This window comes from Macrotis lagotis, chromosome 1 (assembly GCF_037893015.1).
Source record: "Macrotis lagotis isolate mMagLag1 chromosome 1, bilby.v1.9.chrom.fasta, whole genome shotgun sequence".
Lineage (NCBI taxonomy): Eukaryota > Metazoa > Chordata > Mammalia > Peramelemorphia > Peramelidae > Macrotis > Macrotis lagotis.
In genome coordinates, this window is record NC_133658.1 from 872,034,546 (window position 1) to 872,052,629 (window position 18,084).

At 38.2% G+C, this 18,084-nt stretch overlaps 1 protein-coding gene across 4 annotated transcripts in view; it reads right to left on the reverse strand.

Annotated features, from left to right (window-relative positions):
• The window catches only part of VWA5B1 (von Willebrand factor A domain containing 5B1), a 129,186-nt gene that overhangs the window by 49,100 nt on the left and 62,002 nt on the right, over window positions 1–18,084 (reverse strand). For all 4 annotated transcript variants that reach the window (XM_074218241.1, XM_074218239.1, XM_074218240.1 and 1 more), the window contains 6 exons: window positions 17,049–17,259; window positions 14,125–14,270; window positions 13,164–13,295; window positions 11,742–11,866; window positions 6,052–6,228; window positions 1,594–1,704 (listed from right to left, as the gene is read on the reverse strand). In XM_074218241.1, the coding sequence (XP_074074342.1) occupies window positions 1,594–1,704; window positions 6,052–6,228; window positions 11,742–11,866; window positions 13,164–13,295; window positions 14,125–14,270; window positions 17,049–17,259 (902 nt within the window). The remainder of the gene's footprint in view (window positions 1–1,593; window positions 1,705–6,051; window positions 6,229–11,741; window positions 11,867–13,163; window positions 13,296–14,124; window positions 14,271–17,048; window positions 17,260–18,084) is intronic.

Sequence of the window (18,084 nt, forward strand, 5' to 3'; positions counted from 1 at the left end):
TCTGGGATATTGATGACTCCAGGAAGCATATATCTGGATAGGGAGATCAATGTGCCTGCCTCTCCAAAGAACCCCCATCTACCTTCCTCTCCATATTATTCTTAGCACTCATGTTTCTTAGAAATTCTCACACTGGGCAAGTCACTTTAACTATCTCAGCTGCATTTTCCTCAACTGGAAAATGGGACATTTGCACTAGATGTTATTTAAGGTCCTTCATAACTCTGAAATTCTATTTCAAGACCCTTTCTAGTTCAAACATTCTATGTTCCTTTCAGATCAGCATTTCCAGATCAGACTCAGATCCCATGGTCTTTTGGCCCCATGACCCTTGCATACTACACTACACTGCATGCTAATTATACATATAACATATATGTATATCTCAGACCCCACATGATTCACATTTATGAATTGTTTTATAATTGACAAAATATTTACTACATCTTATCTTATTTCATTATATCTTCATAGTACAGCCCCCATGAGTTTGACAGGCAAGTATTAATGAATTTGACATACAGGTGGGGAGGCTGAGGTACAGAGAAGTTCAGTGATTTGTCTAAGACCATACAATGACTTAGTGGCTGGGATGGAACTGAAACTGGGGTCCAAACCCCATGATTCATTACATCACAGTTGCCTCACCTGTGGGAACACAGGCTATACCAACGGCCCCATCACCCGGACAGTCTCAGGAGCTGGCACGCCGCCCTGAGAGATAAGGTGTGCTGGAGTTCTTGGGAGCTGGACATTCTGCCCCACAGACCAAGGGCACTAGACACAGTTGTGTTTTACCACCTCTCCCCAACATACCCCCCTCCCCCCAACATACCCCCTCATCCTGTAATGCAAGATGCTGTGCATACACCCTGCTTGTACACCCCCCATCCCTCAATTATTCTTTGTTCTACCCCAGAAGACCTAACAGTATATATGTAATAGCTAAGCAGTAATAAAATTGAGCTGGAGGCATAAGGCAGGGGTGGCTTGACTCCTTATTCTCAGCTCCCCTCCGGGAGGGAGGTTGTCACTGTGGGCCCCAAGGTGAAGCAAGCCACAACACTCACTAAGCCTAGAACTTTTGGTGGCTCTACATGTAGGTAAGCATGTACACAGGCTCACTTAAAATGGACAGAACCTGTAGGATCACAAATTTGAGAACCATAGAATTTTGAATCATCTCAAAAACTTAGTCCCTGCACTTGGCTTGATTTCTAGTTGGATTGCCACTTCTTTGTATTATTGATGATAGATTTAGAGGCTATCAGATCCAACCACTTGATTTTTCAGGTGAGAAAACTAAAGTTCAGAAAGGTTAATCTACTTGCCTAGTGTTACACAGCTGTGTCTAAGGCTGAATTTGAATTCAGTTCTTTCTGATTCTAAGTCTCTTCCCTTAGCTAAGATAGTTCAGATCAAGATCAAGAAGCATTTAAGTGACTCTTCTGTGTTAGAAACTGTACTAAGCACTGAAAATACCAAAGAAGCATGAAAAATTATCTTTATTCTCAAGGAATTTACAAAGTCCTCAACATTCATGTCTTTTCTATACTACTCAGTCTAGTGGGGGTTAATCACATTGCCACTTACCTCACTGTAGACCTGACTGGATGGGAATAAGGTCTTAAAGGTAGAACCAAATCCAATGATGTTGAAGAGACATGTTGGCATGAGGCTTTTGAGAATGAGTATCAAGGAATCCTAGATAGGAGGCAAAAAAGGCTGTTAGAGCCCTGTGGGAAAGGAGGGGTCAGTGTATAGTTTGGACACAGCATGGTCATCCTCCTGATCTTTCATTTCCAGCAGTTAGTTTCCCTTCCTCAACTCAATAGAGGAAATAACTGCTAGCAATGGCAACCATGGAATGATGTACTCTTGCCTTGACATGATAGTGAGTGCCCTATCACTCAATATATTCAAGCAGAGATTAGGATTCTAGTTGTTGGGGGGAAAGCTAGCCAAAAAAACATCTTCAGTCCCTTCCAAATCTAATATTTTAAGGTTCTTAAGTGTTAATGTTCCAAGAGTCTGTTTTTCAAAAGACTGATTTGCAGGTTCTAAGAGCCTCTGATTATGAGATAATAAGATTCAAAGAGACTATGATATGAATGACTCCTTTCAAATTGAACATTCTGTTCCTTTTGCAATCTTCTTTATACACAGTGCTCCAGTTCCTTCAATGGATGGTCATCTGGTATGACTCTAAGATTCTCCACCATCTTGGTCACTTTTCTAATGATGCTCTCCAATTTATCATTTCCCACTAGTGTTTGATATTCATAATTGAACACAATCCCTCACATGTGATCTGCCAAGGACAGACTAGAATAGGACTATCACTTTCCTTGACAGTATACTTCTCAGAATATAACATAAAATACATTAACTCTTTTATCTGCCATATCATATCAATTTCATTGACTTGCATTGGGCTAGGAAATTTTTCACATGAACTTCTGCCTAACTAGTCCTCCATGGCTTGATTTTGTGAAACTAAACTTTATGGTCATCTTTATTATTGTTTTAAATATATATGTGTTTATAAATATATATATATATATATATATATAATATAATATACATACAATTTAAGCCAATGTTTTAGCCTAGTGAAACATTTTTTGAATCCTGATCCTGCATCCAAAATGTTAGCTATCTCGTTTAGCATTGTGTGATTTGTGAATTTGGTAAGCAAGTCATCCATTAATCTATTCAAGTCATTTTTAGTAAGGTAATAAACACAAGACCCAGTGTAGGTCCCCAAGATAGTCTTCTTTATAGACTAGCACAATAGACTTTATTCAATGCCTTATTAATAAACCATAATTACAGCCTTCCTCTGATCAATGAGTCTGATAACCCTGTCAAAGAATAAACAATAGTAATGCTTTAACCAGTGCTTTGAAGTTTACAGAACACTTTACAGATATGATCTCATTTGATCCTCACAACAATCTGTGAGGGTAGTGCTTTATTATCCCCATTTTATAGTTGAGAAAACTGATCATTAAGAAATTGTAACTTGTTAGAACAGTTTATATCCAAATCTACTTTAGTCCCAAGTCTTACTGATTCCAGGTCCAATGCTTTATCTGTTAGAGCAGACTGCCTCTTTAAATATGGTGACCTGTTAACAATAGTCATTCTCTTCAAATTCCTGTAATATGATTCACCTTGGACTGGGCACTGGGACTCAAAGTGAAGCAAGAAGCTTTCTTTATCATTTCCCTCCCTATTTATCTTCAATTTCAATGTCTTATTAGCCATTTTTTGTTCTGCCTTTTCCAGTTTTTCCTTGGTCACAATCAGATCCTGAATTGAAATTCCCTTCCTTGTTTGGTCCTTCTGTCTTTAAAAGGATTAAATTATTATTAGCATAAGCTAGAAAATAATTATCAGTCATTCTTTTGGAAGAGAGAAAATGCCAAAATATATGTGGAAAACTGAAGCCTCCTAATATATTATAAGATGCTGTTTCATCAGACTTCTGATGTTTCCTAAATTACCCCTTTATTTACTCCTTCTATTCACATGCATCTATGAATGAATGAGTGAATGAATAAATGAATGAATGAATGACACTTACTGTACTAATACTGTATTAATTGCTGGGGATACAACTCAAAAGCAAGACTATCTATCATGTATTTTGCTGATGAAAAATATTCCTTTTTTTCCCTATTGGTCTTTACTTAATTACTCTCTTTTTTGGAGGCAATCTATAATTTGCTCAGGGTCATATATCTAGGAAATGTCTGAGGTTGAATTTGAACTCAGGTCCTCCTGGCACTAGACCCAGTGCTCTATCCACTCTGCCACCAGTTCCCCCTCTCTGGTTACTAGTTTTCTTCAAATGAGCACATTCTCTTAATGTACAACATTATTCTGTCCCTCCTCCCTCCTCTAATTTGTCCATTTTGAATTACACATATCATCTAGTATTATGTTTCAGGCATAGGTTTCATAGCTTTTTAATGAAGTCTCAGTGAAGTCAATTAGGACAGATCTGTTCTTTTGCTTTAGAATCTCTGGTTGAACTTTATTAATTACCTTTACTTTGTGGATTTGTGGGTAGATATCTAGTCATGGGTTTTTGTGAATATGTCTTTTCCTTAGATGTTGTCTCCTGTGTGTATACCTGCCTGTTATTATTCTTTTTAATTATAGTTGTTCTCTGGAGAAGTTAATTTAGTGGATGTACATAGGCTATTCTTTCCCCAACTTTTCAATTTAAAGTCTTTTAAATTAGATTTCCAAGATTCCAAACAAATACAGTTTATTATCTCTTGGTAGTGTACTCCATTCTATCATAATCATATTTTAGGCTATTATGCAGATACCAAAACCTTATTTTCAAACACCACTTTATTCCTCTGAATCTCAATTTTGAAATATATAAAATGGGGAATTTGAGATAGATAATCCCTAAGGTCTTTACAAATCTAACCTTCTTTTCTGTATTGTCTCCTTTAAGTCTAATATTCTAACATCCTACAAGCTCTAACATTTTATACTTTAACATTCCATAGTCTAAATACCAATATAACTCTGATCTTTGGTAGTCTAAGTTCTCTAATACTTTATGATTCTATGTTTTGGGAGAAATTGGTGGAGAGGGTTTCACATTTAGTTTAAACTGTGAATATAAGAAGCAGGGATAAGCCTGTCCCCTACAATGGAATCTCCTAGCCACTGGAATACTAAATCTTCTGTCTTGCTTCACAACAAAAATGGGCCATCAATAGCATCAGGGGAACAAAGAGTTACACATGGAAATCTAGAGAGGAAGTGTCAGTAATGAAGCATCAGGACAACATTCAGATTACATAGTTTTCCTGGTTTCAGAGACCAGTAGATCTCCCCACCCTTATTCCCCACTGTCAATATTAGTCTAAGTTTTTTCTCCATCTCTCTTCCTTACTTGGGCCAATATATTCTGTTTCTCCACTAAATAAGTCAATATTAGTTCATTTTTCCATTAGAACTAATTTAACAGCAGCCCCTGCTGATTCATATAGATTGGTTCGGCTCACACTTATTAGAGTTTCTTTCCAAACCTCCCCCTCTTAAGAATTGTTTTTTTCAAGAACAGCAGCTGAAGAATGGGACCAGCTACTGGAAATTAAATTGGCTGAACTTGGATTTTCCTTCTTTCCCCTCCTCCCATTTAGCCCCATCTGAGAGTCCTGTCATAAGGAACTTTTTAGGGATTCTCAACAATTTATAGATATGGTGACTAGGCTACTGCTCCTAATGACATTTAGCCATGACTTCTGTGATACTTTCTAAAAGGGATAGGTTCATTGTGGGAATTCAATGTTCTTCCATGAGAAAAATAATTTTAATCTCAGTGAAATGAAATAGAAAGATTAAGAAAACACCCATCAAATCAGATAATGGGATTGTAAGATAACTTGGTATGTAGAATTTTAGATATAAAGGGACATTAGAACATAGAATGTCATAGAGTGATCTTTCCAACACTACTATATACAGAAATGAAAACAAAGTTGTGACTTATCACAAAGTCCTGATGGAGTTTAAAGGGTCTAGTCTCAGTGTTTGTTTTTTTTTAAATGTCAATAACTATTTTATTTATAAGAGCAAAACATCCCCAAAAGTTTCTAACAAAGTATGACAATAAAAGATGATGTTCATGTAATTGAATAATACAGTAAATATATAATTGTATAAAAGGAAGCATGATATGAAGGTTTACTATTCCAGGATCAGCAGAATGATGACTGGTTGCCTGTTGCCTTTAATGAGAAAAAAATTTGTAATCAAACATCTATTGTCTGTTAATCCCTGAAATTCTCCTTTGTAAAGTGCTCTTGGTTTTAAGTGATTTTATATATATATATGTACATATATATATATATATAGAGAGAGAGAGAGAGAGATGATTTTTAAAAATAACTATAATTCTTATCTATAATAGCAAAGAACCTGAAAATTTATAATAAATTATGATATATTTATATAATTACATAATACTGTGAATTTGATTTGATAGTCTATCAAATCCATTCCTAGATTCATGGATACCTTGACTCGGTTGATGTTCATTCCACTCATGCTTCCACTTTGGTCAATGAGGAAAATGAACTCTCCGTGGGTCTTCCGAAGACTTGACTGTGCTGGCTGAAGGTCAGGGCAAAAGTTGAGCATGAGTACTGAATGATGAGGGATATCCTTGTGGAGGCGTTTCCTGATTATTTCCATCTAGAGGACAAAGAAAATAGTTGATTTGTCAAAACTAGCTGAGGTCTGGGGCAAACCCTCTGGAGCTTAGTCCTCAGTTTATCAATCACAAGTCAGTCAATAAATATCCACAATGTTTAGTACTGGAGGAGACAGCACATTTAGATACAGTGTAATCTTTGCCTCATGGAGCTCATGGAGCAGGGAGATAGGATGACCCGTCCACACTACTATCTGATCTGGAAATCAGACAGATGAAAGGTAAAATGTCACATGAAGTTTGTGTGGGGTGCAGAGAACATTACAAATAGGTGGGATGAGGGAAGGGTTTCTGGAGAAACTAGTATTTGATTTGGGCTTTAAAATGGGTCATAGAATTCATAGAAAGGTGAAGAAGGAGGGAAGGCATGCCATATATAGGAAACAGTATGAGCAAAGACAGAGGTGGAAGAAAGGGTCATTTGGGGATGACAGAATAGACCAGTCTGGACTCAACCAGATCCCACTTTGGACACTAGTATGCCTACTGGAAGTATTAGGAAGTAGAAAAACACCCAAGTCAGAGCACCTTCCACTAGTTATCTACCTCCTCCAAGAAGTCTTCCAGGTCTAACTCCACCTGTGTCTTCCTCTTGCTATCTTTCTTAGGGTTTTTTTTTTTTTGGCACTAATTTTGTGTCAGTTGGTTTTCTGTGAATGATTTCTGATCATTTAATATATGGGTATATGGGTTTATGTTCTGCCTTTTAGGAGCTCCTTAAGTACAAGGGCCAGTCTTTGTACTGCTTCCCGCCCCCACTTTTTCCTCATTGTCAGTTCATAGCTTAGGATTGACCACAAGGCAGATGATCTTATGAAAGACAGTGGAATATAGTGCAAAGAATGCTGGGCTTGAAGTCAGAAGAAATATGGTTGCCTGGTTCTAACACTTACCACCTGTATGGTGATTGATAAGTTATTTAACCTTACTGAATCCCAGTTTCCTCACCTATAAAAGGAGAATATTAATACTTAGAAGATCTGTTTCACAGGGTTATCAGGAGATTCAAATAAGATAATGCACAGAAAGCTCATCAGAATCTGAAAGTCCTATATGAACATCATCTTTTGTTATTTTGATTATACATCAAAATTTCAAAAGCCAATCAATTAACAAGCATACATTAAGGGTCTAATAGGAGTTAGATGTGTGGTTCTATTGGTGATTTCTATTTCCTAGGTGATCCTCTCCTCCATGTCTTATAAGATTTTTCATGAGTGATTGAAAAATTCCATCACTGGTGGCCATCCCTCTGGGGATGTCTTCTTATGCTTGGCTAGATGACAGATACACAGACTACCATAAATAAAACCTACCCAACTTGATAAGTTTTGCCAGAGATCTTACCTCTTGTGCTCTGCTAATAGTGTCTTTGGGAAGAGTTAGAGCAGTCCAAAACCCAGAGTTCCAAGATAGAATCCCAGCATCTTAGAGGTGGGAGGGACCTCAGGTTATAAAAATCTGGGCCAATCAATATCTAGTGGTATTAGAGCCAGGCATTAAGGAAGGCAATGGTGAGTGGTACAGTTGATGGAGCCCTATGGTGACTCTCAATGATCTCTTCCATAAAAATGGGAGGTTTGGGCAAGATCCTCCCTTGAATTTCTTTTGGTTCTATCTTTTTTTATGATATTCTTTATTTCCCCCCACTGGTATTGTCATTGCAATATTATTTTTCTCTAAAGTGTTTTGCCTATATTATCTCATTTAATTTTGACAGTTCTGAGGATTAGGTGCTGTTTCTATTATTCTCAGATTTACAGGTGGGAAAAATGTGACTGAGAGAAGTTCCTTAATTTGACTAGGGTCATATAACTAGTGAGTATCTCAGGTGGACTTTGGATCCAGATCTTCCTGTTTCAAACCTAGTCTCCTATCCACTAGGCCTCTGAATTACTGAATATTCTAAGACTTATACTATTTTTTAAAATTTTATTTATTTAAGGCAATGGGGTTAAGTGACTTGCCCAAGGTTACACAGCTAAGCAGTTATTAAGTGACTGAGGTTGGATTTGAACTCAGGTCCTGACTCCAGGGCTGGTACTCTATTCATTGTGCTACATAGCTGCCCCTGACTTCTACTGTTTTAACATTCTATATTCTAAGACCTCTTCCTATTTTACTATTTTATGGTCCAAGTGTTCTTTTAGTTCATATTCTTTCTAAGGTCACTCCCAGCTCTGACACCTGTGTTCTAATGGTCCTCCTAGCTGACATTCTGTGTTCTAAAGTTCCTCCCAGTACTGAAATTCTGTGATCTGAGGACCCTTCCAGCTATTCTATTGCTTGTACTAAGTTCCCTATTAGCTCTGACATTCTCTGTTCTCCAAGCTTGAACATTTTATCTTTCAAAGGTCTTGCCATGTATGTTTTAGCATTCCAGCTCTAACACTCTATGATGCCAATAAAATTCCTAGATTGTCATAAAAATATCTGGTGACAGCATGTGCTGTCACAGGAAGATTTATCTCCAAAGCAAAAAAAGGTAAAGGTGGGTTCCCAGCAGGCCCAGCAGAGCATACTAAGGAAGATTCATTAATGTTTCCTTGCCACCACTCTTCTCTCTGCCATTATCCAATTATGATAAACTCATCACATAGCCCCAGTGAAGCTGATTTCTGTCAGCCTTGGAGCTAATGAGAATGAAAGCCATTTGCATAACCAACCAAAGGTGACAAATTAATTCCCTTTTGAGACTGAATTTCCTCGGCTAAACTCATTCAAACAACAGTTCAGGAGACCCATGGAGTGCTTTCCCTACCCATGGGCCAGGAATCTTCTGTTGAGCCAGACAACTCTGCTTATGCCTGAAGGTTAGAATTTTGCTGTGGGGAGGCTTGGTTCTGCCCATCCCCTTCTGTACATAGTACAGAGAAAAGACTTAGACTCACCCTGGCAGAACACTCTAAAATGTGGCTCCCTACTAAAGTCATTTGAGGCCACCAGCCCATTGCCTCCATAATGGGAGTTTCCAAGAGGGTGGTGATGGGGTGGAATGGTCATGTTTTTAATGGGTGATGCATGAATCTGATAACTACATCCAAGTAGGAAATGGACTCCTGACCTTGGCTTCCTTAATGTCTGCCTCTAACCTGCACACTATCTAGGCACAGCACATTCATAAAAATAGGGTATAAATATATATATGTATATGTATGTATACATATTTATAAAAATAGACACAGATGTGATTTATATATATATATGCTTTAAATAGGTATGCATATTTTATGCATATATAAGTAAGCCCAATCATAAAAATAGCCTCTCTCTCCTCTTTCTCTTCTACCTCTGTCTCTTTCTTGCACTGAAAAGTTATCATAATGATGGCCAGACTGGTCCTTTAATCCTCATAACAACCCTACGACAGGTTCTAACATTAAAAATAGCTGGTCTTTATATACTGTTTTAAGTCCTTTACAAATATTATCTCATTTGATCCTCATAACAGCCTTGCTATTATTCTCATTTAATAGATGGGAAAACCAAGGGAAACAGCTCAAGTGCCATCTTCTATAGGAAGTTCATCATGACCTCCAAAACCACCCTCAATTGCTAATGTCCTGCTTGCAAAAATACAATGTATGTGTGTGTGCATACACACATTTATACATTTATTTTTGTATATGTTTGTGTATGTGATACACACATACACACTTTTATGGGTATTTTTTTTAGTAGAAAGTAAACATCTTGCTATTATTTTCATTTAACAGATGGAAAAACCAAGGTTAAGTGACTTGCCCAGGATCTCACAACTAAGTAGCTGAGATCAGATATGAACTCAGGTCTTCTTAAATCTTGGTCTAGCATTTTATCCACTGAATTCCAAATATTACTTTCAGTTATTTACTCTTGTTATCATTAGATAGAGAGGCAATTTTGTGTGTTTAATACAGAATTTATGTCAGAGTTAGGAAGATAGAAATTCAAATCCTGGGTCTGACATTTACCAACAATTCACTTAACCTCATTGCACATGTGGCATATCTCTAAGATGAGAAGTCTACAAAGTAGTGACCACTCTGAGTTGGTATAGGGGGTTACCACCTCACTAGGAGTTCATTGCTTTAAAACAACTACATATCTGGTCCCAAAAATGTACTCTTAGAATGATTACAGTATCACAAATCTATAGCTAAATGGAACCTCAGAGACCAACCTCCTCATTTTATAGATGAAGCAACTGAAAATCAGGTTACATAGAGAAAAGTAAAGCCAGAATTTGAGCTAGGTCCTCCAACTCCAGGGACAATGCTCTTTTCCAGTCAGTGAGGAAGCTAGTATGCAAGAATTGAGGTCTAAGGGTAAAAAAAAATGTAAACCAGAGTCCATTAGCCTTGGAGTATCTAGGTCTTATCAATTACTATCCTAGATTAGAAGCAGGATTAAAAGGGGTAGAGCAGGAAATTCGAGGTGGGACTAATGTGGTGTACCTTGATCCAAAGCCCACTTGTCTAGGCCTTGTTATGTAGCAAGCTTGTGCAGTGCAGTGAAAAGCTTAAGAGTCCTGGGTTACAATTACTTCTCTTCCAACTATCTGAGTGTGTGTGATCTTGGGCAAATCCCATCTCTTCTCTACTCAGACTCAATAAATGTTAGAGTTGGAAAGGAATGTAGAGATAAACTAGTATAATATTCTCACAGGTTCTCATCATCTTTTTCTCTTACTACAAGAACCACTTGGATTTTCAGTCTCCAGTCTTTCCCCATTTCAATCCATTCTCTGCACAGTTGCCAAAGTGATTTTCCTTAGGCACAATTGACCTTGCTACTTCCTTGCTTAAGATGCAGCATTGGTTCCCTCTTGCTTTGGGGTTAAGTTATAAAATTCTCAGCCTGGCATTTCCTGCCCTCTACAATATGACTTTAGTCAAACTTTGGCAGCTTGTACTTTATTTTCCTTCTTTCGCTCTATGTCCCAGGCAAACTAACCTGTGCTTGCTGTTTCCTGTGCAAAATATCCCATTTCCTGCCCCTGGGTTTTTTCTCAGGCTGACTCATGTGCCCTCTACTCTTCTCTGCCTAATTGAATCTCTGGCTCCTTTCTATGTTCAGCTCAAGTGCCATCTTCTATAGGAAGCTCATCATGACTTCCAACACTAGCCTCAATTGCTAGTGTCCTGCTTGCAAAAATACAATGTATGTGTGTGTGTGCATACACACATTTATACATTTATTTTTGTATGTGTTTGTGTATGTAATACACACTTTTATGGGTATTATTTTTAGTAGAAAGTGAACATCTTGCAGGAAGGAGCTGTTTCATTTATCATTGTAACTCCAGCACCTTGGACAGTGCCTAATAAATGAATGACTAATTTTCTATTATACTTCTCTGGGCCTCAGTTTCTTTTTCTGAAAAATAAGAAGGTTGGGCCTAGATGATCTCTGAGTACCCTCTCCACTCCACAGTTGTGCCTCATTATCCAAAGACTAGGATGACATTCCCCCCTCCCTCTTCTTCTCAGTCCAAGACAGTCACCTGCCTCACCTTTCTCTGAGGGTTGATAATTCTCTTGCTCCCTTTGGAAAAGTCACTTCTCGCCTTCAAGTGCTGCTCAAACTGTCCATGGGTCATGTCTCCATGTTCCATCAGGATGTGTGGTATGTGAGGCTCTGGTTGAGGAGGAGGGAAGGTGAAAGAGAAGGACAGGAGAACAAACACAGATAAGCTGAATTCTGAAACTGAGCTAGTCTGGGAGGAATCTTGGGATCAGAAGTGAGGATAGGGAATGAAATATTTCTGAAAAGATGGAGATCATTTCTTGCCCACTCTGGCCCGGAGTGCCTAATGATGAGTCACAGACAAGAGTAGTATGGCTCAATGATTAGGAAGAAGTCAAAAGACCTGAGGCTCAATCATATTTTGCCACTTCTGAATTATGTTAACATAAATCACTCAGGGTCTCAGTTCCCTCCTCTGAAAACAAGGGGATTGACCTAGATCAGAATTTCTGTAAGTAGACTGAAGATCCTTAAGGCTTTATGAGATCTTTCCAGAAGATCTATGAGGGTAAAACCATTTTCACATTCATACTAAGATGTTATTTGCCTACTATAATACTCCTTCCTTTACCAACTATATTTTTGTGGGAGGCTGGATTTTCTTCACACATTTCAACTGAAAAAAATATCACAAGAAATTAAACACAGGATCAGACAGGAGAATATATTTTGTTTTCTGTTAAGCCATACATTAAAGAGATCTGCAAGCATATGCAAAACAGTATCACAATTAAGTTTTTATTTCAGAAAATATAATTTTATGTTAACATAACAAATTTAGTGTTATTATTTTTAAATGAGTTAATATTTTAGAATTTAATCAGTTTTAATTTCTATTAAAGTAAATGTTATTAAATATAACCTACCTACATAAATAAAAGTTTTTTAGGGTCTTCAATAATTTTTAAGAGTGTAAAGGGAGAACTCTGGTTCTAGATGATCTAAGGGGCCTCTCAGTCCAAAGACAATGATCAAAGCAATAGAAGGCTGCACAATGGATAGAATATTCAACCTGGATACAGAAAGACCTGGGTCCAAATCCACAGGTGTGTGATCCTGGGCAAGTCACTGAACCTTTGTTTCATTTGCCCCATAATAAAATAAGTAGATTGGATTAAATGGCATGTAATTCTCCTAACTCAAATTTTATGGCATTATGTTTCTAAAGATGTCTAAAGATGGGTCAGGGAGTTCACTTAGGGAATCATAACTTAGGGGAAAGAATATGTCACCTCATGGCTTTTTATTCTATTAATGACTTTTCCTAATATGACTGTTTTTATGTTGCGGGGCTTTGGGTGCTATCAATGGTCACTCATTATCAGGGCCATCAACTTTGACAAATGGTTCACTTCAGGGTTACACCAAGGTCATGAGGGAGGGCTTGGGGAATTCATGATTGCTCTACCAGTAGGGTGGATAAGAATCTCCACAGGTCTGTCAAAGGTATGCTTGTTGGCCAATGTGATGATGACACTCTTGGCAGAATGGGCGGATGGGGCAGCATCTGCTCGGATCTCATGGGTAGGACTTTCAACTCCTGAATGGGACAGAAAGGAAGACAAACAGTGAGGCACACATAGTGGGATTCAGGAAGAAGAGAGAAGGGAAGCAAAGAGCTATGGCTACAGAGTAATTCACAACTAGAGGAGAGACTCCATGATGGAGAAGGAAGAGGTCTAGGCTGAAATGAAGGTTTGGCCCAGATGGCCTATAATGTCTCTTTGGGTTCTGCCATTTCATGTTCAATGGTTCATTCCAGATCTGAAAGACCATGTTCTAACAATCTGTGTTCTAAGGTTCCTTCTTATATTAACATTATGTGATTGTCATCATGGTATGGAAACTTGAGATTTTCCAATGAATGCAACTGACTAATGTGACACCTTCACTGAGTGCCCATTTGGGAGCCTGCTAGACTTATAGTCACAGAAGCTTTTTAAGGTTTGAAAACAAGGAACAATGTGCTTTATAGAGACCACTGGGTAGGTGGCAAAATGGATAGAGTGCTGGACTTGGAGTTGGGAAGACATGAGTTCAAATCCAGCTTCAGACACATACTAGATATGTGATCTCCCCAAAATAACTTCTGTTTCTCTCAATTTCCTCAACTGTAAAAGGAGAATAATAATAATAGTACCTCCCTTCCAAAGTTATTACAAGAATTAAATAATATTTTTAAAGTACTCAGCACAGCAACTAGAATGCAGTAGACTTGACACTTAATAATCTTTTTTCCTTTTTTTCTTATAGTTTTGTGCATGAATTCAAATATCCTCCTCCCTTAACCCCTCTTCTCTAATGGATGGTTTAGGTAGAATCCCAGAGAAGGGCAATGGGAGCCAAGAAAAGCCGTGGTGGCTACTCACCTGCGAGGAGGCAAGGTCCGCGGATCTCTAGTTGGAAGCTAAACTCATATTCCATGGGGTTGGCGATTTCGTTGTCTAACAGCTGGGCTAGACACTGGGGCTGGCTGGCTTGCCTAAAGCTCTTAGGCATAGGGATATGTTTACTTCTGCAAAAGAAAGGGCAAGCAGTTTGGGCAGAATTCAGGGGTTTTGGAGTGGGGAGATGGTAGCAACAGGGCAGGTGAGAGATCAGCTGAGGCTGGGGGACTGGACCAGGGTGTTAAGAGATACAGAGTTAGCCATGGCCTGGCAAAGGGATCTATGATTTCTCTTTGCTTCCCATTCCAAGCTCTAACCCTGGTGCAACTCTAGGATGGGTGGAAATTTGACTCAAGTATTCTCCAAAAAGGTTGGTTACCAAGAATGGAGAAGAGAAATTCCAAGGGGGAAAGAGGTCTAACATTGGAGTGGAACTTAAAAAAGTCAGCAACCAGACTTGGGTAGAAGTGAATGGGATTGGGGAGGAAGTTAGAGAGATGGTTCTGTGGTCCCTGATAGGCTTCACTCAAAGGTAGGGAGACTCAGAGTAGAGGAACATGGGGTGATTTATGACCATCAGATGCCCTGGGATAGTAAGAAAGTCCTGAACTAGGAGCCAGATCACCTGAACTCCTAATGCTAACAAACAGTATCATCTTTGACAGGATATTTCCCATCTCTCTAGGTCTCAGGTTCATCATCTGAAAAGTAGGGGGTACAACTATAAGATCTCTAATCCCCTCCCAGCTCCAACATACTGTGTTTTAAGGACCCTCCCATTTCTGGCATTCTCTATTCTTAAGAGTCCTTTCACCTTTAATATCCATGATAGGTGCCAGTATATTGGGTTTGAGATCTACCAATGATACCATTGGTTGATGTACTATCTATACCAAAGATCAGGGAAATAGCCTGGTCTATTACAAAGTGGTGAATAATAAAGAGCTGACAGTTAGACCTAGAAGACCTGGGGTCATGTTCTACATACTGAAGTGTGATGCAGGACAAGTCACTTAGTGCCCAGGCAAGTCTGTAAGACCACAAATTTAAGAGAAGGTGTCCTGTAATGGAGGAAGGCATTTCCTCATCTGGGACTTTCCTCTATCAATGAAATCACTGAGTTCTAGTCTCTATTCCTTATGATTGTAGGCTATTCACTTAATTCCTCTGAGTTACATGTGTAAAATGATGAAGCTGGGATTGAGCTCCAAGGTTCCTTTCAACTTAAAAAATCTTTCATCTTATGATCCTTTATATGGGAATTTGAATTTTTCTTTTATTATTCAGGATTCATGTCCATTGCCCCTGCAAATTTTGGTTAGTATTAACCTTACTTGACCATAACTTGTCCCATGGAATGTGAAAATTTACTTAGAATCTGAAATATTCCTTAGGTAGGAAGCCAGAGGAAGAATATCAAATGTCTTGACTCCTTGGTGATATGTAAATTCTCCTCCTTAGACTATTTGACAATTCTCTAAATGTAATTTAATCTATAACCTGACTTTCTCTAACTATAGAGTTTTTTTGATGAAATTTTCATCCTTAAGGGATGTATGAGATTATGTTTCTGGTTAAATACATGTTCAACTTTTATGACATCAAAGGATGTATGGGATTATAGATCTAGCTTCTTAACTTCTATGGGCTAAGAGGAATAGTTAAGTTTGCAAATTATAAATATGTTACTCTGATGTAATTTTACCTATAAGAAGCTTTGTCAGAATCCTCATAAAGTTTAGGTTTCTTCTGAAGTCTGAACTTATGTTTGAGCATAATAATAAAATATAGGTTTTGCTTCCATGATTTCTGCATTTTGGCAAATCGGTACAGGTTTCCCTTTCATATTGCAGGACTTATGGGAGTGGTGTTCTTATGATTTGGAAAATCCAAGTAAAATTTTTCGTCCCTCTCTTCGTACTAGAGAAATCTGAATTATTATTGTATTAAAAAGATGAAATATGTTGATATTATATAACTATCCATATTTTATGCATTTATGAGTTTTTAAACTTTTTTCTGGGCAGTCCACTGGCCTTCATGAGTCATTTGACCCAGAAAACTCTTCCCCAGATTCCTATTTAATTTCTCATGCTGACCCATGATATATCAAAACCATATTGGGTTAAGTTACTATTTGGAAATGATTGCTGTTTTGATAGCAGTTACCCACAACTTAAGATCAGAAAGAGTAATTTCCCTCAGTTCTGTTTTCCACTTCTGGTAATGTATGACCTGTCATAACTCAAGACCATTGTTTCTGAAAATCCAGATCTGTACCCTCAGTGATTGATATGGGAATAGAAGGCAGAAAGACAACTTGTAACTGCTTTGACTAGTCTATGACAGACTACAGAGAAAAACCTACAGTTCTCTAGTGTCCACTATCTCACTCCCCATCAATCCTCCTCATCAGGCATCAGAGGAAGGTGATGTTTATTGATATTAAAGCAGACACACCCACTTCTACTTTTGAGAGTCTGTCAACCCTGACAGCCAGGGTCCAGTAGAACCTCCTACCCCATATAGAATGGTTAGCAGCAGCCTCATGGTTATCACTTAACTCTATTCTTTATCCCCTATTTATTCCAAACTCTCCTCTTGGCAAAACAAATACAAGTTGGATAGAAGCTCTGCACAGGATAAAAAAGACCCTGTTCCTTACTCATAGCTTATTTAGACTCAGAAGTAGGCAAGCTCCAAAGCTGATCTAGAGGGACCACTTCCCTTTCTCAAGGGGTCTGCTTTCATTTGGTCTTTCATGGACCTTCTCACTTTCAGAAGGTCTGAAGGGACTGCCATATTGATAACATTCTCATTATGAAAGCAATGAAGCATATCCCATTATTGATCTCCTTCGAACTGTGAAGAGTCTGCCTTCTAACATTAGGCAAGGGGGGTCTCACCCTCGGGGCCGATTGGCAGACATGCTGTTATCTGAGTGAGAGACAGGTGGGACACACACAGCTGGCAGCAAGACCCTCACGGCTCCACTGGGCAGAGTCTGAAGCTCCGAGGAGGTACTGATGAAGATGGACACGCTTTCCAGGGGGCCAATTGTACCCACATTGGCCACAAACACTATCCGTTCCAAGTCTTCATCCAGAGTGATCTTGCCTAAGGAGGACATAGGATAGAAAGAGTGACCCAGGAAACAACTTTCTTGGAGATGGGACTTAAATGAGTTAAATTGAATTGAAGTAAACTGAATTGAATGGAATTCCGTTAATTTCAGTTCAAATAGTAAAATTCAGTTCAATTCAGGTCAATCATTTAATTTATTCAAGCAGTTCAGAATTCAATTTAATCTATTCCATTTCAATTAAATTCATTTGTTTTTGCTGAGTGCCTCCTATATATATCTAGGATGGTTGGAGGATGAGGAAAGAAGATTATAAGAAAAGTATCCCCTTGGACTTAGTCGGGACATTGACTAGTTTTGCTTTGTTTTTCCCTTGTTTTTAAGGGAAGTTCTATGTTAGAAAATAAATATGATATAAATACAAATGACATAAATGAAATATTTTTTGAAGTAAAGGAGGAAGCAAGGAAGGAAAGGAGGGAGAGAAAGAGATGGAAAAGAGACAAAAGGAAAGAGTAACACAGAAAAAAGAAAAGAGGAAGAGAAAAAGAAGAGAATCCTAGAGTATAATATCTTTAGTGACTACCACTGTTCACTATATAAAAGCAAAAATGTCTATCATTCAAGGCAGGATCTTGTTCCAAATCATCTGTCTAGCTTTATCTCACACTACTTCAAGTTTGCTACTTTTCAATCAAACTGAATGAATGTCTATTTCCCCAAATTTTTCCCCATGTTTTTATTCTAGCTATTTCCCTATGCCTTGGATGTTACCCCATCTCCATTTGTGGAGATTCTATCTATCTTTGAAGGTCCAGTTCAGGTACTACTCTTTTCTATGAAGTTGGTGGAGTTGAGTG